Here is a 15525-nt window from a genome sequence, read left to right on the forward strand (position 1 = left end):
AAAACTGTATTTTTTTGTGAAGAATCAACAACAAGTGGGACACAATCATGAAGTGGAACGACATTTATTGGATATTTCAAACTTTTTTAACAAATCAAAAACTGAAAAATTGGGTGTGCAAAATTATTCAGCCCCCTTAAGTTAATACTTTGTAGCGCCACATTTTGCTGCGATTACAGCTGTAAGTCGCTTGGGGTATGTCTCTATCAGTTTTGCACATCGAGAGACTGAATTTTTTTCCCATTCCTTCTTGCAAAACAGCTCGAGCTCAGTGAGGTTGGATGGAGAGCATTTGTGAACAGCAGTTTTCAGTTCTTTCCACAGATTCTCGATTGGATTCAGGTCTGGACTTTGACTTGGCCATTCTAACACCTGGATATGTTTATTTTTGAACCATTCCATTGTAGATTTTGCTTTATGTTTTGGATCATTGTCTTGTTGGAAGACAAATCTCCGTCCCAGTCTCAGGTCTTTTGCAGACTCCATCAGGTTTTCTTCCAGAATGGTCCTGTATTTGGCTCCATCCATCTTCCCATCAATTTTAACCATCTTCCCTGTCCCTGCTGAAGAAAAGCAGGCCCAAACCATGATGCTGCCACCACCATGTTTGACAGTGGGGATGGTGTGTTCAGGGTGATGAGCTGTGTTGCTTTTACGCCAAACATAACGTTTTGCATTGTTGCCAAAAAGTTCAATTTTGGTTTCATCTGACCAGAGCACCTTCTTCCACATGTTTGGTGTGTCTCCCAGGTGGCTTGTGGCAAACTTTAAACGACACTTTTTATGGATATCTTTAAGAAATGGCTTTCTTCTTGACACTCTTCCATAAAGGCCAGATTTGTGCAATGTACGACTGATTGTTGTCCTATGGACAGAGTCTCCCACCTCAGCTGTAGATCTCTGCAGTTCATCCAGAGTGATCATGGGCCTCTTGGCTGCATCTCTGATCAGTCTTCTCCTTGTATGAGCTGAAAGTTTAGAGGGACGGCCAGGTCTTGGTAGATTTGAAGTGGTCTGATACTCCTTCCATTTCAATATTATCGCTTGCACAGTGCTCCTTGGGATGTTTAAAGCTTGGGAAATCTTTTTGTATCCAAATCCGGCTTTAAACTTCTTCACAACAGTATCTCGGACCTGCCTGGTGTGTTCCTTGGTCTTCATGATGCTCTCTGCGCTTTTAACGGACCTCTGAGACTATCACAGTGCAGGTGCATTTATACGGAGACTTGATTACACACAGGTGGATTGTATTTATCATCATTAGTCATTTAGGTCAACATTGGATCATTCAGAGATCCTCACTGAACTTCTGGAGAGAGTTTGCTGCACTGAAAGTAAAGGGGCTGAATAATTTTGCGCGCCCAATTTTTCAGTTTTTGATTTGTTAAAAAGTTTGAAATATCCAATAAATGTCGTTCCACTTCATGATTGTGTCCCACTTGTTTTTTTTTTTGAATTTTACCCCTTTTTCTCCCCAATTTCGTAGTATCCAATTGTTGTAGTAGCTACTATCTTGTCTCATCGCTACAACTCCCGTATGGGCTCGGGAGAGACGAAGGTTGAAAGTCATGCGTCCTCCGATACACAACACAACCAAGCCGCTGCTTCTTTAACACAGCGCACATCCAACCCGGAAGCCAGCCGCACCAATGCGCCGGAGGAAACACCGTGCACCTGGCCACCTTGGCTAGCGTACACTGCGCCCAGCCCGCCACAGGAGTCGCTGGTGCGCGATGAGACAAGGACACCCCTACCGACCAAGCCCTCCCTAACCCGGGCGACGCTAGGCCAATTGTGCGTCGCCCCACGGATCTCCCGGTCGCGGCCGGTTACGACAGAGCCTGGGCGCGAACCCAGGACTCTGATGGCACAGCTGGCGCTGCAGTACAGCGCCCTTAACCACTGCGCCACCCGGGAGGCCTGTGTCCCACTTGTTGTTGATTCTTCACAAAAAAATACAGTTTTATATCTTTATGTTTGAAGCCTGAAATGTGGCAAAAGGTCGCAAAGTTCAAGGGGGCCGAATACTTTCGCAAGGCACTGTAGCTGAATCCATTGATTTGAAGAGGTGTCCACATTCTTTTGTATATATAGCGTATCTGACAACAATTAACATGCTTTTAGGACGGGGACTTTGTAACGAGAGGGTGGAGAGGGAGAGAAAAAACATTTGCTTCTCTGAATGTCTTCCATTCAACAACGTATAGTCACAAATAATTACAGGACTTGCAATAAAACCCATTTACGACTTTTAACAGGCTGCTCTTGCATTGTGTGGTCTCAATAGTGCAATTGATTGTAAATCTAATTCCAATCCAATCTTTGTGTGAATCAGTAGTATGAGAAATATGTGTCAAGTTTCTGTAATGTGTCAGAGCAGCTCCTTTACGGAAACCGGCTAATTAATTGTGCTGATTTCATAAGTGGGGGTAGAGCTGACAAGAAGGGGAATGGTACCTTCAAGCTAAATCCTGTCATTATATCTCGGGACACACATCCTTTCCTCATTCTCTTCACTTTCATGTCCACATGACATTTTGGCTGTCGTATTTCAAACCCCTCTCTTTCTCACCACATTAATAACTGGCAAGCTCAGAGTCATGAAAGGGCAGATAGGTAGCAGCTACTAATAGATGCAGTAATGAAATAACCTAAAATATCATACACCTTGCATGACATAATTAATGGGAGAGTTTATTGATACAGGGGACGTGGCTACGGGAGACAGGCAGGGGCGCGGTGGGTTAATATGTGAAGGTACCCTGGCATTTTATTCCACCCCTCTGCAAACAAGCGCCTCTGAAACTGTGGGTGTGGCTGCCCCCCCCCCCCCCAAAAAGTTACTATATCGCATTTGCAAAGAATTATGAATATATTCATTTGGAGAGAGAGGTAAACGTTATCCACCACAGTGGTCCTTACTAAAAGCACAAAGTGAGTTGTGAGGCCCTTGTGTTCTAGCCTAAGGGGCAGTATGATAGCGGTGAAAAGAGAGCGAGAGAGAGAGAGATCAGTGTCATAGTGAGGATGTCTCCATCAGTAAGCTACCTGCAGTAGGAGCCTCTCGTCCCCGATGACAGCTGCTTTGCTCCAGTCGATGATCTCAGAGAAAGGCAGCTCCCAGCCGTTGCTCAGTATGACAGGGATACAGGCAGCCTGGGGGGGAAGAGGGGGTGAAGGATGGGGAGGAGGGGGGTAGCCCAGGCAGAGGAGGCACAGAAAGGGTCAGATATACACAGACACCTTTATTATGGTTAGCTCTCTACACTTCTACAGGACTGAAGAAGAAATAGGCGAGGTTATCCAAGAGCTAGTCTTACTTTACACACTCCTCTGGTATGTTGTGGGATTTCTCTCTGGGAAAGTGAAGTGTCAGATTCCTCTGCACTCATGTCTACAAACAGGTTCATCTGAATGCCTTTCACACAGAGTAAAAGGTGGTCTATTAGTCACACAATGTTAGGGCGTATTGTATAACGTTTTTTAGTTTAAGCCATTGGTTCTTATCAATATTGCAGAGAATGAGTCACTAGCAACACAAACAAATATGCGAACAATTACACAATACTATTTTGAGTTTTGTTTTCTTTGTCTGTTGAACATTCTTCATCAAGCCTGTTTTAATATTCAGGAATACATGTGGTCTTCCTCAAAGCAGCACCTTTATAATGAAATGGAAATGAGAGATGGTTTAATCCGTAAACTTCTTTACACAATTTAACTCAAGGAAACACCACAGCAACACATAAACCAGTTAATCACTTAAAGCCAGGCTTTTACAGGGATCAAATTCTCTACAGAGCTACATTTACAAAGGATTCACTATTAATGGATGTTCAGAGGTGAGAAAAGCGAAGTGGCAACCATTTTTAGGGAGAATCAACTGGGTGCGCTAGCACTTACGGAGAAATTAATATGGCCTACTTCATTAGAATCCCTTTAAATTTCCAACCAAGGCTGCGTACTGAACCAAGCATTTTCAACTGAGACTTGGATCTCCATCATTAAAAGTTTGACACTCATTTGGGGCTTAAGGAGACTCTGAGAAAGGCCAAGTCCATGATTGGAGGCCTGTCTGTCTGTTTAAATCCCCTTTGCTCTTTAGTCATGGAGGGCTGTTATGTAGAGGGGGGAAGGGAAAGACAGAGGTTTGGTTTGGCTGCAGACCACGCGTTTCCCTCCAACAACACAGCCTGGCTCAGCTTCGTGGCCTCGTCTCCTTCTCCCCTCCCATTCTCCTCCCCCCTTCCCCTTTCTTCCTCCTCCTCCTCCTCCTCCTCCACCTCCTCTTCTCTCCTGTGTTGTTGGAGGGAAACACGTTGTCTGCAGCCAAACCAAACCTCTGTCTTTCCCTTCCACCATCTACATAACAGCCCTCCTTTGAGCCTCGCTTGACAGATAGAGATGACGAAGAGATGACGAATAGGAGAGAGCTCCCTCACACAATATGAAAGCTCAATCTGTGTCATGTCTAAAAACCTGTTTGATGTTCCTGTTTCAAAGTGTCCCCTCTGAAATCTGGGTGCGGAATGCAACTGCCTCACCCTTAAAAGGCAGCACAGAACGCACCATTTTGGGAGCCGCAAATCCGACTAGCTCTCAGTCGGCACTGAGATGATTATTTCCACATTTGAATTGTTACCTACAGTGTGTCTGCCTAACTGCTGCACTGACCACTTGTAGAGAGTGGGGTAGAAATGACTAGGCTGCTTCCTTCATTCTTTACTTTGTACCCAGGCCTCAGTGTATCTGGATGTGATAACACTATACTTTCTTATTAGATTCCACATTTGAGTATACAGTACACAACATTAAGGACACCTTCCTAATATTCCAAGTTGGCTGGATGTCCGTTGGGTGGTGGACCATTCTTGACACACAAGGGAAACTGTTGAGCATGAAAAACCCAGCAGCGTTGCAGTTCTTGATGCAAACTTGTGCGCTTTGCACCTAATATCATAGCCCGTTCAAAGGCACTTACATTTTTTGTCTTGTCCATTCCCCTTCTGAATGACACACTTACACAATTCATGTCTCAATTGTCTCAAGGATTCAAAATCCTTATTTAACCTGTCTCCTCCCCTTCACCTACACTGATTGAAGTGGATTTAACAAGTGACATCAATAAGGGATCATAGCTTTCACCTGGATTCACCTGGTCAGTCTATGTCATGGAAAGAGCAGGTTTACCTCATGTTTTGTATACTCAGTGTATATAGACACATGCTTATCCATAATGGGATGGTTCAAAGTCATAAACAATCCTAAAATACTTCTATAGAGGCTTCTGTCAGTCCAAATAAACATGCCAGAGATGAGAAGACCAGGTGTTAATGGAAGTGGGAGGTGTTGGAAGAGATAAAAATAGGGCTACTCTGTTATCTACAGCACAGAAATCGTCTGCGGCTGTTTTTGAAAAGATGACAGGTTGTCAATACCAATAATCCAAGCATCAGGCCTGGCAGCCTGCAGGACCTGCACAACTCCCAGGCTCCAATCGCGGCTGCTGTGCCGACGACTAGCATCCGTTACCAAGGAAACCACTTGGAGACTCAGAGGGACAGGGTTTTGACGGGGAAACGACAAACTACGTACCTGGAGGGCCTCAAGAAAGCGAAAGGAACCCAGCCTGCGACCGCGGGGCACCAGACAGAAGCTTGAGTTGTGGAGCAGCTCCTGGTAGTCGAACCTAGAGACAGACAGACAGAAATAAACTTTGTCAGACTCATGGAGACATCACACGAGCTAAGATCGACTCCTTTGAGGTCCAAAGGACGAAAATGTTCAAAAACCCCTGTCAGTGAGTTTTGTGGAACAAGTAGAGAGAAAATTTACAGCAGAAAGAGACAGGTTAGTTTACAGTAAATGTGTCCTTAGATGAAATGCATGCAAACAACAATTACAGCATTAAAAACAGTGGAACCATCTTCCCTCTTGTGGTGTCAGAATTTGGGGTGAGCTGTTGTAACTTCAAGGGATATGTTCTGTGTTGGACTGTGATGTTATGCCTTTCAATAGACTCCTGGTATGTCTGCACCCTAAGACAAGGCCATTCTGTTCCGGAATGGTTGCTTGTATAGAATAACGGTTGTGTAAACAATGTGATTGTATACTATATAAGGGACATGTAATCATTCATGTAACCACACCATTCATGTAACCATTCATTCTGAGTTCTTTCCTCTGAAATCTGAGGTAGATCTCCCCTGCAGCTGATTGCTATTGATAATGCATCCACCCAGGTGAGTCCTGTTTGGGCACATATTCTTGACAGTTTATTTGTCAGAACACCATTATAGCATTCTACAAGTCCATAACTTTCCGGGTGAAGCAGTACATGTAAATTCCTCTTAACGTGCAGCATGTCACACAGTTCTGTCATTATCATTGAGGTGAAATACGTGACTCGTTTCAGGTAACTAGGCGTATGTCGCTCCTCACTAGTTCACAGGAGCAGCATTGGAATGTGAACATTTATTTTTTATCAAAATGTGTTATTTGGCAGAAATGCTTTCTGGAACATGTGAGCTTTCATGTGCCTTAATAACAAACTTGTATTCCATCTATAAATATGAATAAAAGTGTTAAATTACGAGCCTAGTTGGTTTAGCCATGGAAAAAGGCAGGAACCTTCCCGCTAGCCATGATTGCCTGAGATAATGGATGGGCTGGAAATGCTGGGAGATGCGTTTGGATTGGTCTGCCATGTCTTCTGTCTATAACGTGAGCTGTTCAGTATGTGTTGGCAGTCCTTTCTACTGCGCCATTTTTGAAACATATAACGTTAGCCCTCGAGAGCTACAAAAGTTTTGCTACTTTTCTCAACAACATTGATGTCCTGAATTTAGCAGGAGCTATCGACAGTTCAGTTGGAAAAAGTGATGGGCTACTTTCTGTACACACCAAGGTCAGTGTGAACTGTAGTGACTTGACACAACGCTGACCAAACAAAATGAAGTTAAATGGTTCCAGTCTGCCGTGAAGCGTTCATCCATATATACGGTTAAGAGTCTAGCTACATTCTCAGATATTATAAGTTTCTAATTCTGTCAGAATGTAGTTTTTTTTGCAAGCTAAAGTGTACTGTTACTTAGCGAGCAAATGTTAGCTTGCTGGCTCGCTAGCTAACGTTACATGTATGATCTATTATTCAAATCAGAAATCTATTTGCATTGCTAGTTATAGCCTAATGTTAGCTAGCTAACGTTGAACCTAGTTTGTTAGCTTTAGCTACCTGCAGATTAATTCTACAGCTATGACAATGTTTGTATTGGTAGTAGTATGAGTTGGGATTATGACGGTTCATTGTTCAACAAGATCGCTACATGTCTAAACAAATGATTCCACTTCTGCCGGATTATTACATGACCCATCAAATTAGACAGGTGTGTCTGCGGGTGATTACGGCCTTCTATTGTATTTCATGAACATGTGTACATGTCTAGACAATAGTGACCCATAGTGACGTAGCTAGACGTGGCTGCGGGGAGGTTATAGCATTTCCTTCACATGACCCATCAATTTAGACAAGTGTGTCAGGTAAGCATCATCTAATAAAGATAAAATATTTATTAAAGATTTGCATCTGGACACTTTCTGTTTTTGATATTGCTACTATGCAAGTAACCACTTCATTGTACCGTTTACACCTTCTATATCCTGTGCATGTGACAAATAAACATGGCCTCACATGTGAATCCTTAAAGAGATGGGTGGGGCTAATGCTTTAGAGGATGTGAATGATGCTGAATGGGTCTAGACAAAGGAGAGATCTCCAGTAGGTGTACCAAAAACATCCAAGGGCCATTTTCTCAAAAGTTTATCAACTTTCAAAGCAGAATTACTTTCCCATTGTTCCTCAACCAAAGTGTATGATACACCATTTTCTAGCTCTGAGTTTCTACTTTTATCCAATGTAAAAAAAACACAATTTCAAATGTTGCTACATAAGACCGAATCAAGGCGGTCGGTCACATGTATGTACCCTTGTCGCTATCTACACTTTGTGGTGCACAGAATCATGGAACAATGTCTTGTAAACAGGCACTTACCTCCAGTCTTTGCTTCCTCATTTGATGTGAGGAAGGCTTCAATACATTTGGAGTAACTGTCAACCATTACCAACATATCTTTTTTCATTTTACAGACAGGTGAACAAAATTAATTTGCATATTAAAGGGCCCCAGGGGACTGGTAGGCTTGACAAAGAGGTCGGTACTTGCTTCCCTGCGTTGTATTCTTGACAAATTAGACATTGGGCACAGATACCTCTCCCCCTCCGGACACATGACTCACACCTTGATTCATGTGTCCCAAAAAAACAACACTGCCAGTTGAATAAAAATAAACTGTTTTAACTTCTCAAGGGACATGTTCTGTGTTGGACTGTGATGTTTTACCTTTCATAGACTCCGGTTATGTCTGCACCCTAACACAAAGCCATTGTGTTCCCAGAACTGTTGCTTGTATTAAATCACTATTGTGTTAACAATATGATTGTATTATCACCTCCCACTTATATAAGGGACATGCAACCATTCACTCTGAGTTCTTCCCTGTGAAATCAGAGGTAGATCTCCCCTGCAGCGGCTTGTATTAAAGCTTTTTCTATTATACAATGAAATAGTCTCTGCCTTCATCTTTGGATCTAATTTTCAACAACAACCTGAAGCTAGGACAGCAGAGTTCCTGCCCATCTTCTGAAAGCACCCGAAACTCTACCTCTTCAAAGAATTTCTTAAATAATCACATTGACCCCCACCCCCAAATTTTTTTTTAAAATAAATAAATACCCCCAAAAATGTACTTTCCTGAACCAACACTTGCACTTGACTCATACCATGGCTCATGTAACTATTTGATTTAGAATTTTAGGATCCCTTTAAGTATCAAAAAAATATATTTACCAATTACTACTATAGCCCATATAATCGCATTGAACAACACATTCATAAATGGCAAAAAAGACAGTCAAAAAATAAATCATAAAGAATAAGGTTTTGAAGTGTCTGTCCTATATCTAGGCGATAAAAGAAAGCTCAGGAAATATGTTTTTTTTTACACATTTAATCCCTTATATCTGTTGGCACAAAACTACCTCCTTTCTTCCATTCATTTGTATGGGTTACCTAAAAACGAGTCACGTGACACTTGTGAGGGCCGTAGAGCAAAACGGAGAACACCATCATGTTCATGATTCTCATCTTTTAGTTTGTAGGCTGATCGGATGCCACAGGCATTTTTGTGAGGACACAGATTTTCGGGATGTCTCATGGTCTGACAAACACCGCTGTAGCTCGGCCATTTTCCACCATAGATGCGGAAGGCCCACATAGGCGGATTCTGAGACACAGACCATGCAAAAAATCTCTAGCTTAAACTGACGGATTTTGATGGGGATTAAAAAAAAATATATGTTACTTAAACTGAACAAAATATGTATAGTGTTGGTCCCATGTTTCAGAAGCTGAAATAAAAGATCCCCTAAATGTTTTATGCGTACAGAAACCTTTTTCCCCCCAACTTTTGTGCACAAATTTGTTTACATACCTGTTAGTGAGCATTTCTCCTGACAGGTGTGGCATATCAAGAACCTGATTAAACAGCATGCTCATTACACAGGTGCACCTTGTGCTGGGAACAATACAAGGCCACTCTAAAATGTGCAGTTTTGTCACACTACACAATGCCAAAGATGTTCATGTTTTGAGGGAATGTGCAATGGGCATGCTGGCTGCAGGAATGACCACCAGAGCTGTTTCCAGACAATTCAATGTTAATTTCTCTACCATAAGCCGCATCCAACATCGTTTTAGAGAATTTGACAGTACGTCCAACCGGCCAGCTCAGGGATTCAAACCAGCGACCTTTCGATTACTGGCCCAACGCTCTTACCCACACACCACGTGTGTTGCGTTGTGTGGACGAGCGGTTTGCTGATGTTAATGTTGTGAACACAGTGCCTGCCCAATGGTGGCAGTGGAGTTATGGTATGGGCAGGCATAAGCTATGGACAACGAACACAATTGCAAGTTTTGAAGGAACGTGCAATTGGAAAGCTGACTGCAGGTCCACCAGAGCTGTTGCTGAAGAAATTAATGTTAATTTATTTTCCATAAACCGCCTCTAACGTTGTTTTAGAGCATTTAGCAGTATGACCAACTGGCCTCAGAACCGTAGACTACGTGTAACCACACCAGCCCAGGACCTCCACATCTGGCTGCTTCACCTGTGGGATTGTCTGAGACCAGCCACCCAGACAGCTGGTGAAACTGAGGAGTATATCTGTCTGTAATAAAGCCCTTGTGTGAGGAAAAACTTTCTGATTGGCTGGTCCTGGCTCCCCAGTGGGTGGGCTTGGCTCCCAAGTGGTTGGGCCTATGCCCTCCCAGGCCCACCAATGGCTGCAGCCCTGCCCAGTCATGTGAAATACATAGATTAGGGCCTAAATAATTCATTTTAATTGACTGATTTACTTATATGGACTGTAACTCAGTAAAGTCGTTGAAATTGTTGCACGTTACATTTATATTTTTGTTCAGTATAGAGATTGACACACGGGTGCATCAATAGACTTGAGGATTAAACAGGTTAACAGTCACAAGGCCGCAGGGCCAGACAGATTACCAGGATACGTACTCAGAGTATGCGCTGATCAGCTAGCAAGTGTCTTCACTGACATTTTCAACCTCTCCCTGTCAGAGTCTGTAATACCTACATGTTTCAAGCAGACCACCATAGTGCCTGTGCCCAAGAAAGGCAAGGTAACCTGTCTAAATGACTATCTGTAGCCATGAAATGCTGGTCATAGCTCACATCAACACCATCATCCCAGAAACCCTGGACCCACTCCAATTCACATACCCCAACAGATCCACAGATGACGCAAACAGTCCACACTGCCCTCTACCACCTGGACAATATGAAAACCTGGCAGTGTGGCCTGGCAGTGTGATTCCAGGACAACAACCTCTCCCTCAACGTCATCAAGACAAAGGAGCTGATCGTGGACTACAGGAAACGGAGGACCGAGCACGCCCCCATTCACATTGTTGGGGCTGTAGTGGAGCGGGTCGAGAGCTTCAAGTTCCTCTGTGTCCACATCACTAAGGATCTATCATGGTCCAAATACACCAGCACAGTTGTGAAAAGGGCACAACAACGCCTCTTCTCCCTCAGGAGGCTGAAGAAAATGGGGCATTATCCCTCAGATCCTCAACAAACTTTATAGCTGCACGTTGCGATCATCTTGAGTGGCTGCATCACCGCTTGGTATGTCAACTGTTTAGCATCAGACCGCAAGGCACTAAAGGGTAATGCATACGGCCCAGTACATCACTGGGGCCGAGGTCCCTGCCATCCACGTGGTCACAGGGGAAGGCCCTAAAGACTCCAGCCACCAAAGTCATAGACAGTTCTCTCTGCTACCGCACGGCAGGTGGTACCGATGCACCAAGTCTGAAACCAGAACGACCTTGAACAGCTTCTAACCCCAAACAATAAGACTGTTAAATAGTTAGTTAAATAGCTACCTGGACTATCTGCATAGTCCTCTTTTGACTCATCACACAAACTCTTTTGACTCATCAGATACGCTGCTGCTACTGTTTATTATCTGTCACTTTATTCCTAGTTATATGTACATATCTACCTCAATTACCTCGTACCCCTGCTGGTACCCCATGTATATAGCCAAGTTAGAATTACTCATTGTGCATTTATTATGTTGAACCTTTTTACTATTTCTCTGTTTTCTCTACATTGTTGGGAAGGACCCGTAAGTAAGCATCTCACTGTTAGTCTACACCTGTTGTTTACGAAGGATGTGACGAATACAATTAGACTTGAATAAGTCATTGTCTCACTCAAAAACAAGACAAATCACAAACAAAGCGAAGTCTCAGTAGATGGAACAGATATGGGAAATCGAGGAAAAGCATTCTCTAACCCACACATTCTGAGAAATTAGGCAACCTTCAAAACACTTGTCAATTACACGTTTCAAGACTTAGAATCACAACAATGAGACCGCACTATACACAAAGAAAGGTTTAGACTAGAATGAGGTCCTCCACTCCACTCCGACCTACAGTATGATCAATGATACACGACGAGCGTATTACAAAGGGAGACATTTTGAGATTGATCTCCTTAAGCACTCCCAGTCTTTTCCAGTGAGCCAAGCCAGAGGATCGTCAGCCCATCTCTATAGCAGGCAGCACATCCCTTCTCCCCCTCTTCCCACACTGCAGGCCAATAGAGAGAGAGGTAATTTATGCCCCTGTTCCCCACCACCGTCTCATCCCAAGGCCCATCCAATAATGATGAGGAGCAGCTGTTTTATCTGACACTAAATCACATGAAATAATAGGAGAGCTTTTAAGCTACATAAATCAATCCCCGAACACGCCAGCCTGTCGCTACCTATGACGCCCTGCAATCTATAACCAATTCTGTCTATGATCCTCATAACCCATATTGTATGACAAATATCAGGCAGGGAATTCTTAAAAAGAGGCCAAGGATGATTCATGGCACTTCAACGGAAACATACATAACACTTTCTTTGTCATTAAACAAGACAGGGATATTTTCAAGAGGGTTAATTCTCAACAGAGACCAGGCTCTCTCTCGAATCCGTGTTTCTGTGATCAACTGGCTAGCCTGGAATCATGACTGCGGTTGATCATTTCGTTAATGAGACTATAATTGCATGTTTCATCCAGTGTTAGGCTCCGCCATGATGTCTATACATACACTACTGTAAAATACTGCTATGTTTATGTCTATAACTGTTGTTCTCCCTCTCACTGTGGGTTGTTAGAATCCCCATAGGGCTGTCTCTGTCTCCAGCCATCCTCCAACCACCCCGAGGAGAGCCCAGAGGTGCTGATTGAGCCCTGGCCCACAGAGACATCTGATTACAGCCTAATCTGTCTGGGGATCAAATGCTTCCACAGCCTCGGGCGGACCAACCATATGTATATGTGTGCTGAAAAGGTGATGCAAGTGACAGTCATCCATTTTTTTTCTTGTTAAAAAAACAACTACTAGGTGTCATTGTATGACATCAGACTGGAGAGCACAAGGTCAACCACAGCAACCTATAGAAAATGGATATGGTAATGTGGCAAGAATGTTGAGGTTCAATCATAGAGAACATACAGCTTGTTATTCTGCCCTATTAGGATTCTGCTCAGACAGCTACAGAACAACACAGTCGGTCTCAAAAGGCGGACTCCAGTCGATCAGGGCATGTGATATGATGTTTCAATTCCATGCCAGCCAGGTTAATCATAGATGAGCTAAAACACATATTTTCAAGAATACAAAAGCATTATCTTTACTAAATACAAAATGTGCTTGGCCATTTTTTATTCACTCATCGTGGTCGCATGATTCAACATCCCATCAAACTCTGCCCACACACAGCCACTCAGTCAGACCATTGCTGGTGTGAATATTGCTGCCACTAGGGGGACTCATGCAATAGCTCAGACACCTGTCAACAACTGAACACTCCAGCTACAGGTTGGGAGAGAGTTGATTTGCATAGTGTTAATCAGAAATGTCTGCATATTTCAAAAACAATGACCGTACACCAACAAAACAGCTGTCAAACAAACGTCAAATAGTTTAGTCTTCAGGTTATATGCGTTAGAAATGGGCGTCGGAGGCTACTGTAGCAATCGAGGCAGGGAAAAGGGGTGAGGGGCTTGAACCCTGCTGGCTTGTACTGGCCCTTTAATTACCTGGCTAGTGCACACCTGTGACACAAAGGTCTGGACCTGTAGCCAGAGGCCAAAGTACGCTCACAGTAAGGCTACAGTTAATGGTTATTTTAGTCTGGAGGCCTGTTTGATTGTGACGCCTAGCTGTGGCGGTGCCCGCAGCTGCCTCTCATCAGATCGGATAGATACCGGAAATGGTTATTGTGCGGATAGATATTAAACTCCAGGCCATGGCTCTCTTGCTGTGACTGACTAGCCTGGGTCCAGAGGGGAACTAACTGTCTGTCTAACAGCCCTGCTACATCCCTGGGGTTACCTACCGCTCAGGACTATAGCCATTACTGAGAGATTCAGCCAAAGGTTGTATGTATACTGAAGGCCTATGCCCTATGGATTGTATAGGAGCAGCAATATAGAATGTAACAACAGGTGGTACTGTTCTGTGCAAGTGTACTGATTGTATTGTCTGTAACCTGCCTACTCCAAGAGCAGGCAAACAGTGAGCAGTGCATTCATTACCTTTACATTATCTTTCTAAAGGTCATTTGTTAATTGGTATCCTTCACAGCCAGTCACATCACATTGTGCAATACGCATATTCATCTATGAATCAATGTCCTCATTGCAAACCCTGCTGAATAGAGAGAGGCTACCTCCTAGCAACAGTTGCTGCATAAGATATCAGAGGCAGTGATATTACTTTAATTTCATTATGGATTATATGGCAGAAATAAATGAGGGTTCGCCCTTTACTGTAGTCAGAGCTCACATCATGACATGTGAAACACATCCAGAGGGGAATCAATAGGTCCTGTCAAGTTGATAGCCCCTACAAATGTCAAAATCCAATTACACTGGGATGGCAGAACTAAAGAAATAAATTAGTGGCAGACACTTCTAACATACAAGCGTACACAATAAATTGAACATGTGTAGACATGCTTTGTATTTAAGTTGTACTGAATAATTATAAAACCAAACTTAAACAGTACCTACGGTATTTTATTTCTCACCTTTATTTTGACAGGGAGTCTTGTAAGATGAGCCTTTTACAGATGAGCCTTGTACTTACAAAAATATACACAACTATACACATCAATACACTATGAAAAGCAAAACAGAGATTAAAAAAAACTCAATCATGGAAAACAAAACACATTCTGCAGTAAAAAGATCCTCAATCAGCTGTCTCAAAACCCCTTCCCGAGTGGCGCAGTGGTCTAAGGCACTGCACCTCAGTGCTAGAGGCGTCACGTACAATTGGCCCAGCGTTGTCCGGGTTAGGGTTGGACTGGGTAGGCCGTCATTGTACATACGAATTTGTTCTTAACGGTCCTATAGAGGTACCAAATCATCCAATTTTAGAGATTATTCCACAAGGTGCAATAAAACTAAAAACAGTTTTACCTAACTCAGTGGAGATCGACGGGATCTCCAGAGTTAGCCATCCCTGAGACCGAGTCTGGTAGCTCCTAAATCTGTAGGCTAACAATGAAGTAAGGTGCGGCGGTAGTTTGTGCACGAGGGCTTTATATACAAAAAGAGTGCAATGCATCGATCTACGAGACTTCAAAGAGGGACAGCCTACTTTCTGATACAGAGCGCAGTGATGTGTACAGAACCTTTCGCCCGCAATAAAGAGGAGTGCGCGAAGATAAACTGCGTCCATGCCGTGGCAGAGCAGCATTCATAGAGATGATATCGCCATAACCTACAAACTGTATGAATGCCGACTGAATGATATCTTTTCTGCTATTTAACTAAAAGGCATGACTTATTCATATAAAGGAAGCCC

At 43.3% G+C, this 15525-nt stretch overlaps 1 protein-coding gene across 1 annotated transcript in view; it reads right to left on the reverse strand.

The window, feature by feature from the left end:
- Positions 1–15525, reverse strand: part of LOC139407785 (exostosin-1-like) — a 249541-nt gene that overhangs the window by 41782 nt on the left and 192234 nt on the right. Inside the window, exons 3-4 of the mRNA XM_071151650.1 lie at positions 5596–5689; positions 3049–3156 (exon numbers count right to left, since the gene is read on the reverse strand). Of these exons, the coding sequence (XP_071007751.1) occupies positions 3049–3156; positions 5596–5689 (202 nt within the window). The remainder of the gene's footprint in view (positions 1–3048; positions 3157–5595; positions 5690–15525) is intronic.

This window comes from Oncorhynchus clarkii, chromosome 4 (assembly GCF_045791955.1).
Source record: "Oncorhynchus clarkii lewisi isolate Uvic-CL-2024 chromosome 4, UVic_Ocla_1.0, whole genome shotgun sequence".
In the NCBI taxonomy this organism is placed as follows: Eukaryota; Metazoa; Chordata; class Actinopteri; order Salmoniformes; family Salmonidae; genus Oncorhynchus; species Oncorhynchus clarkii.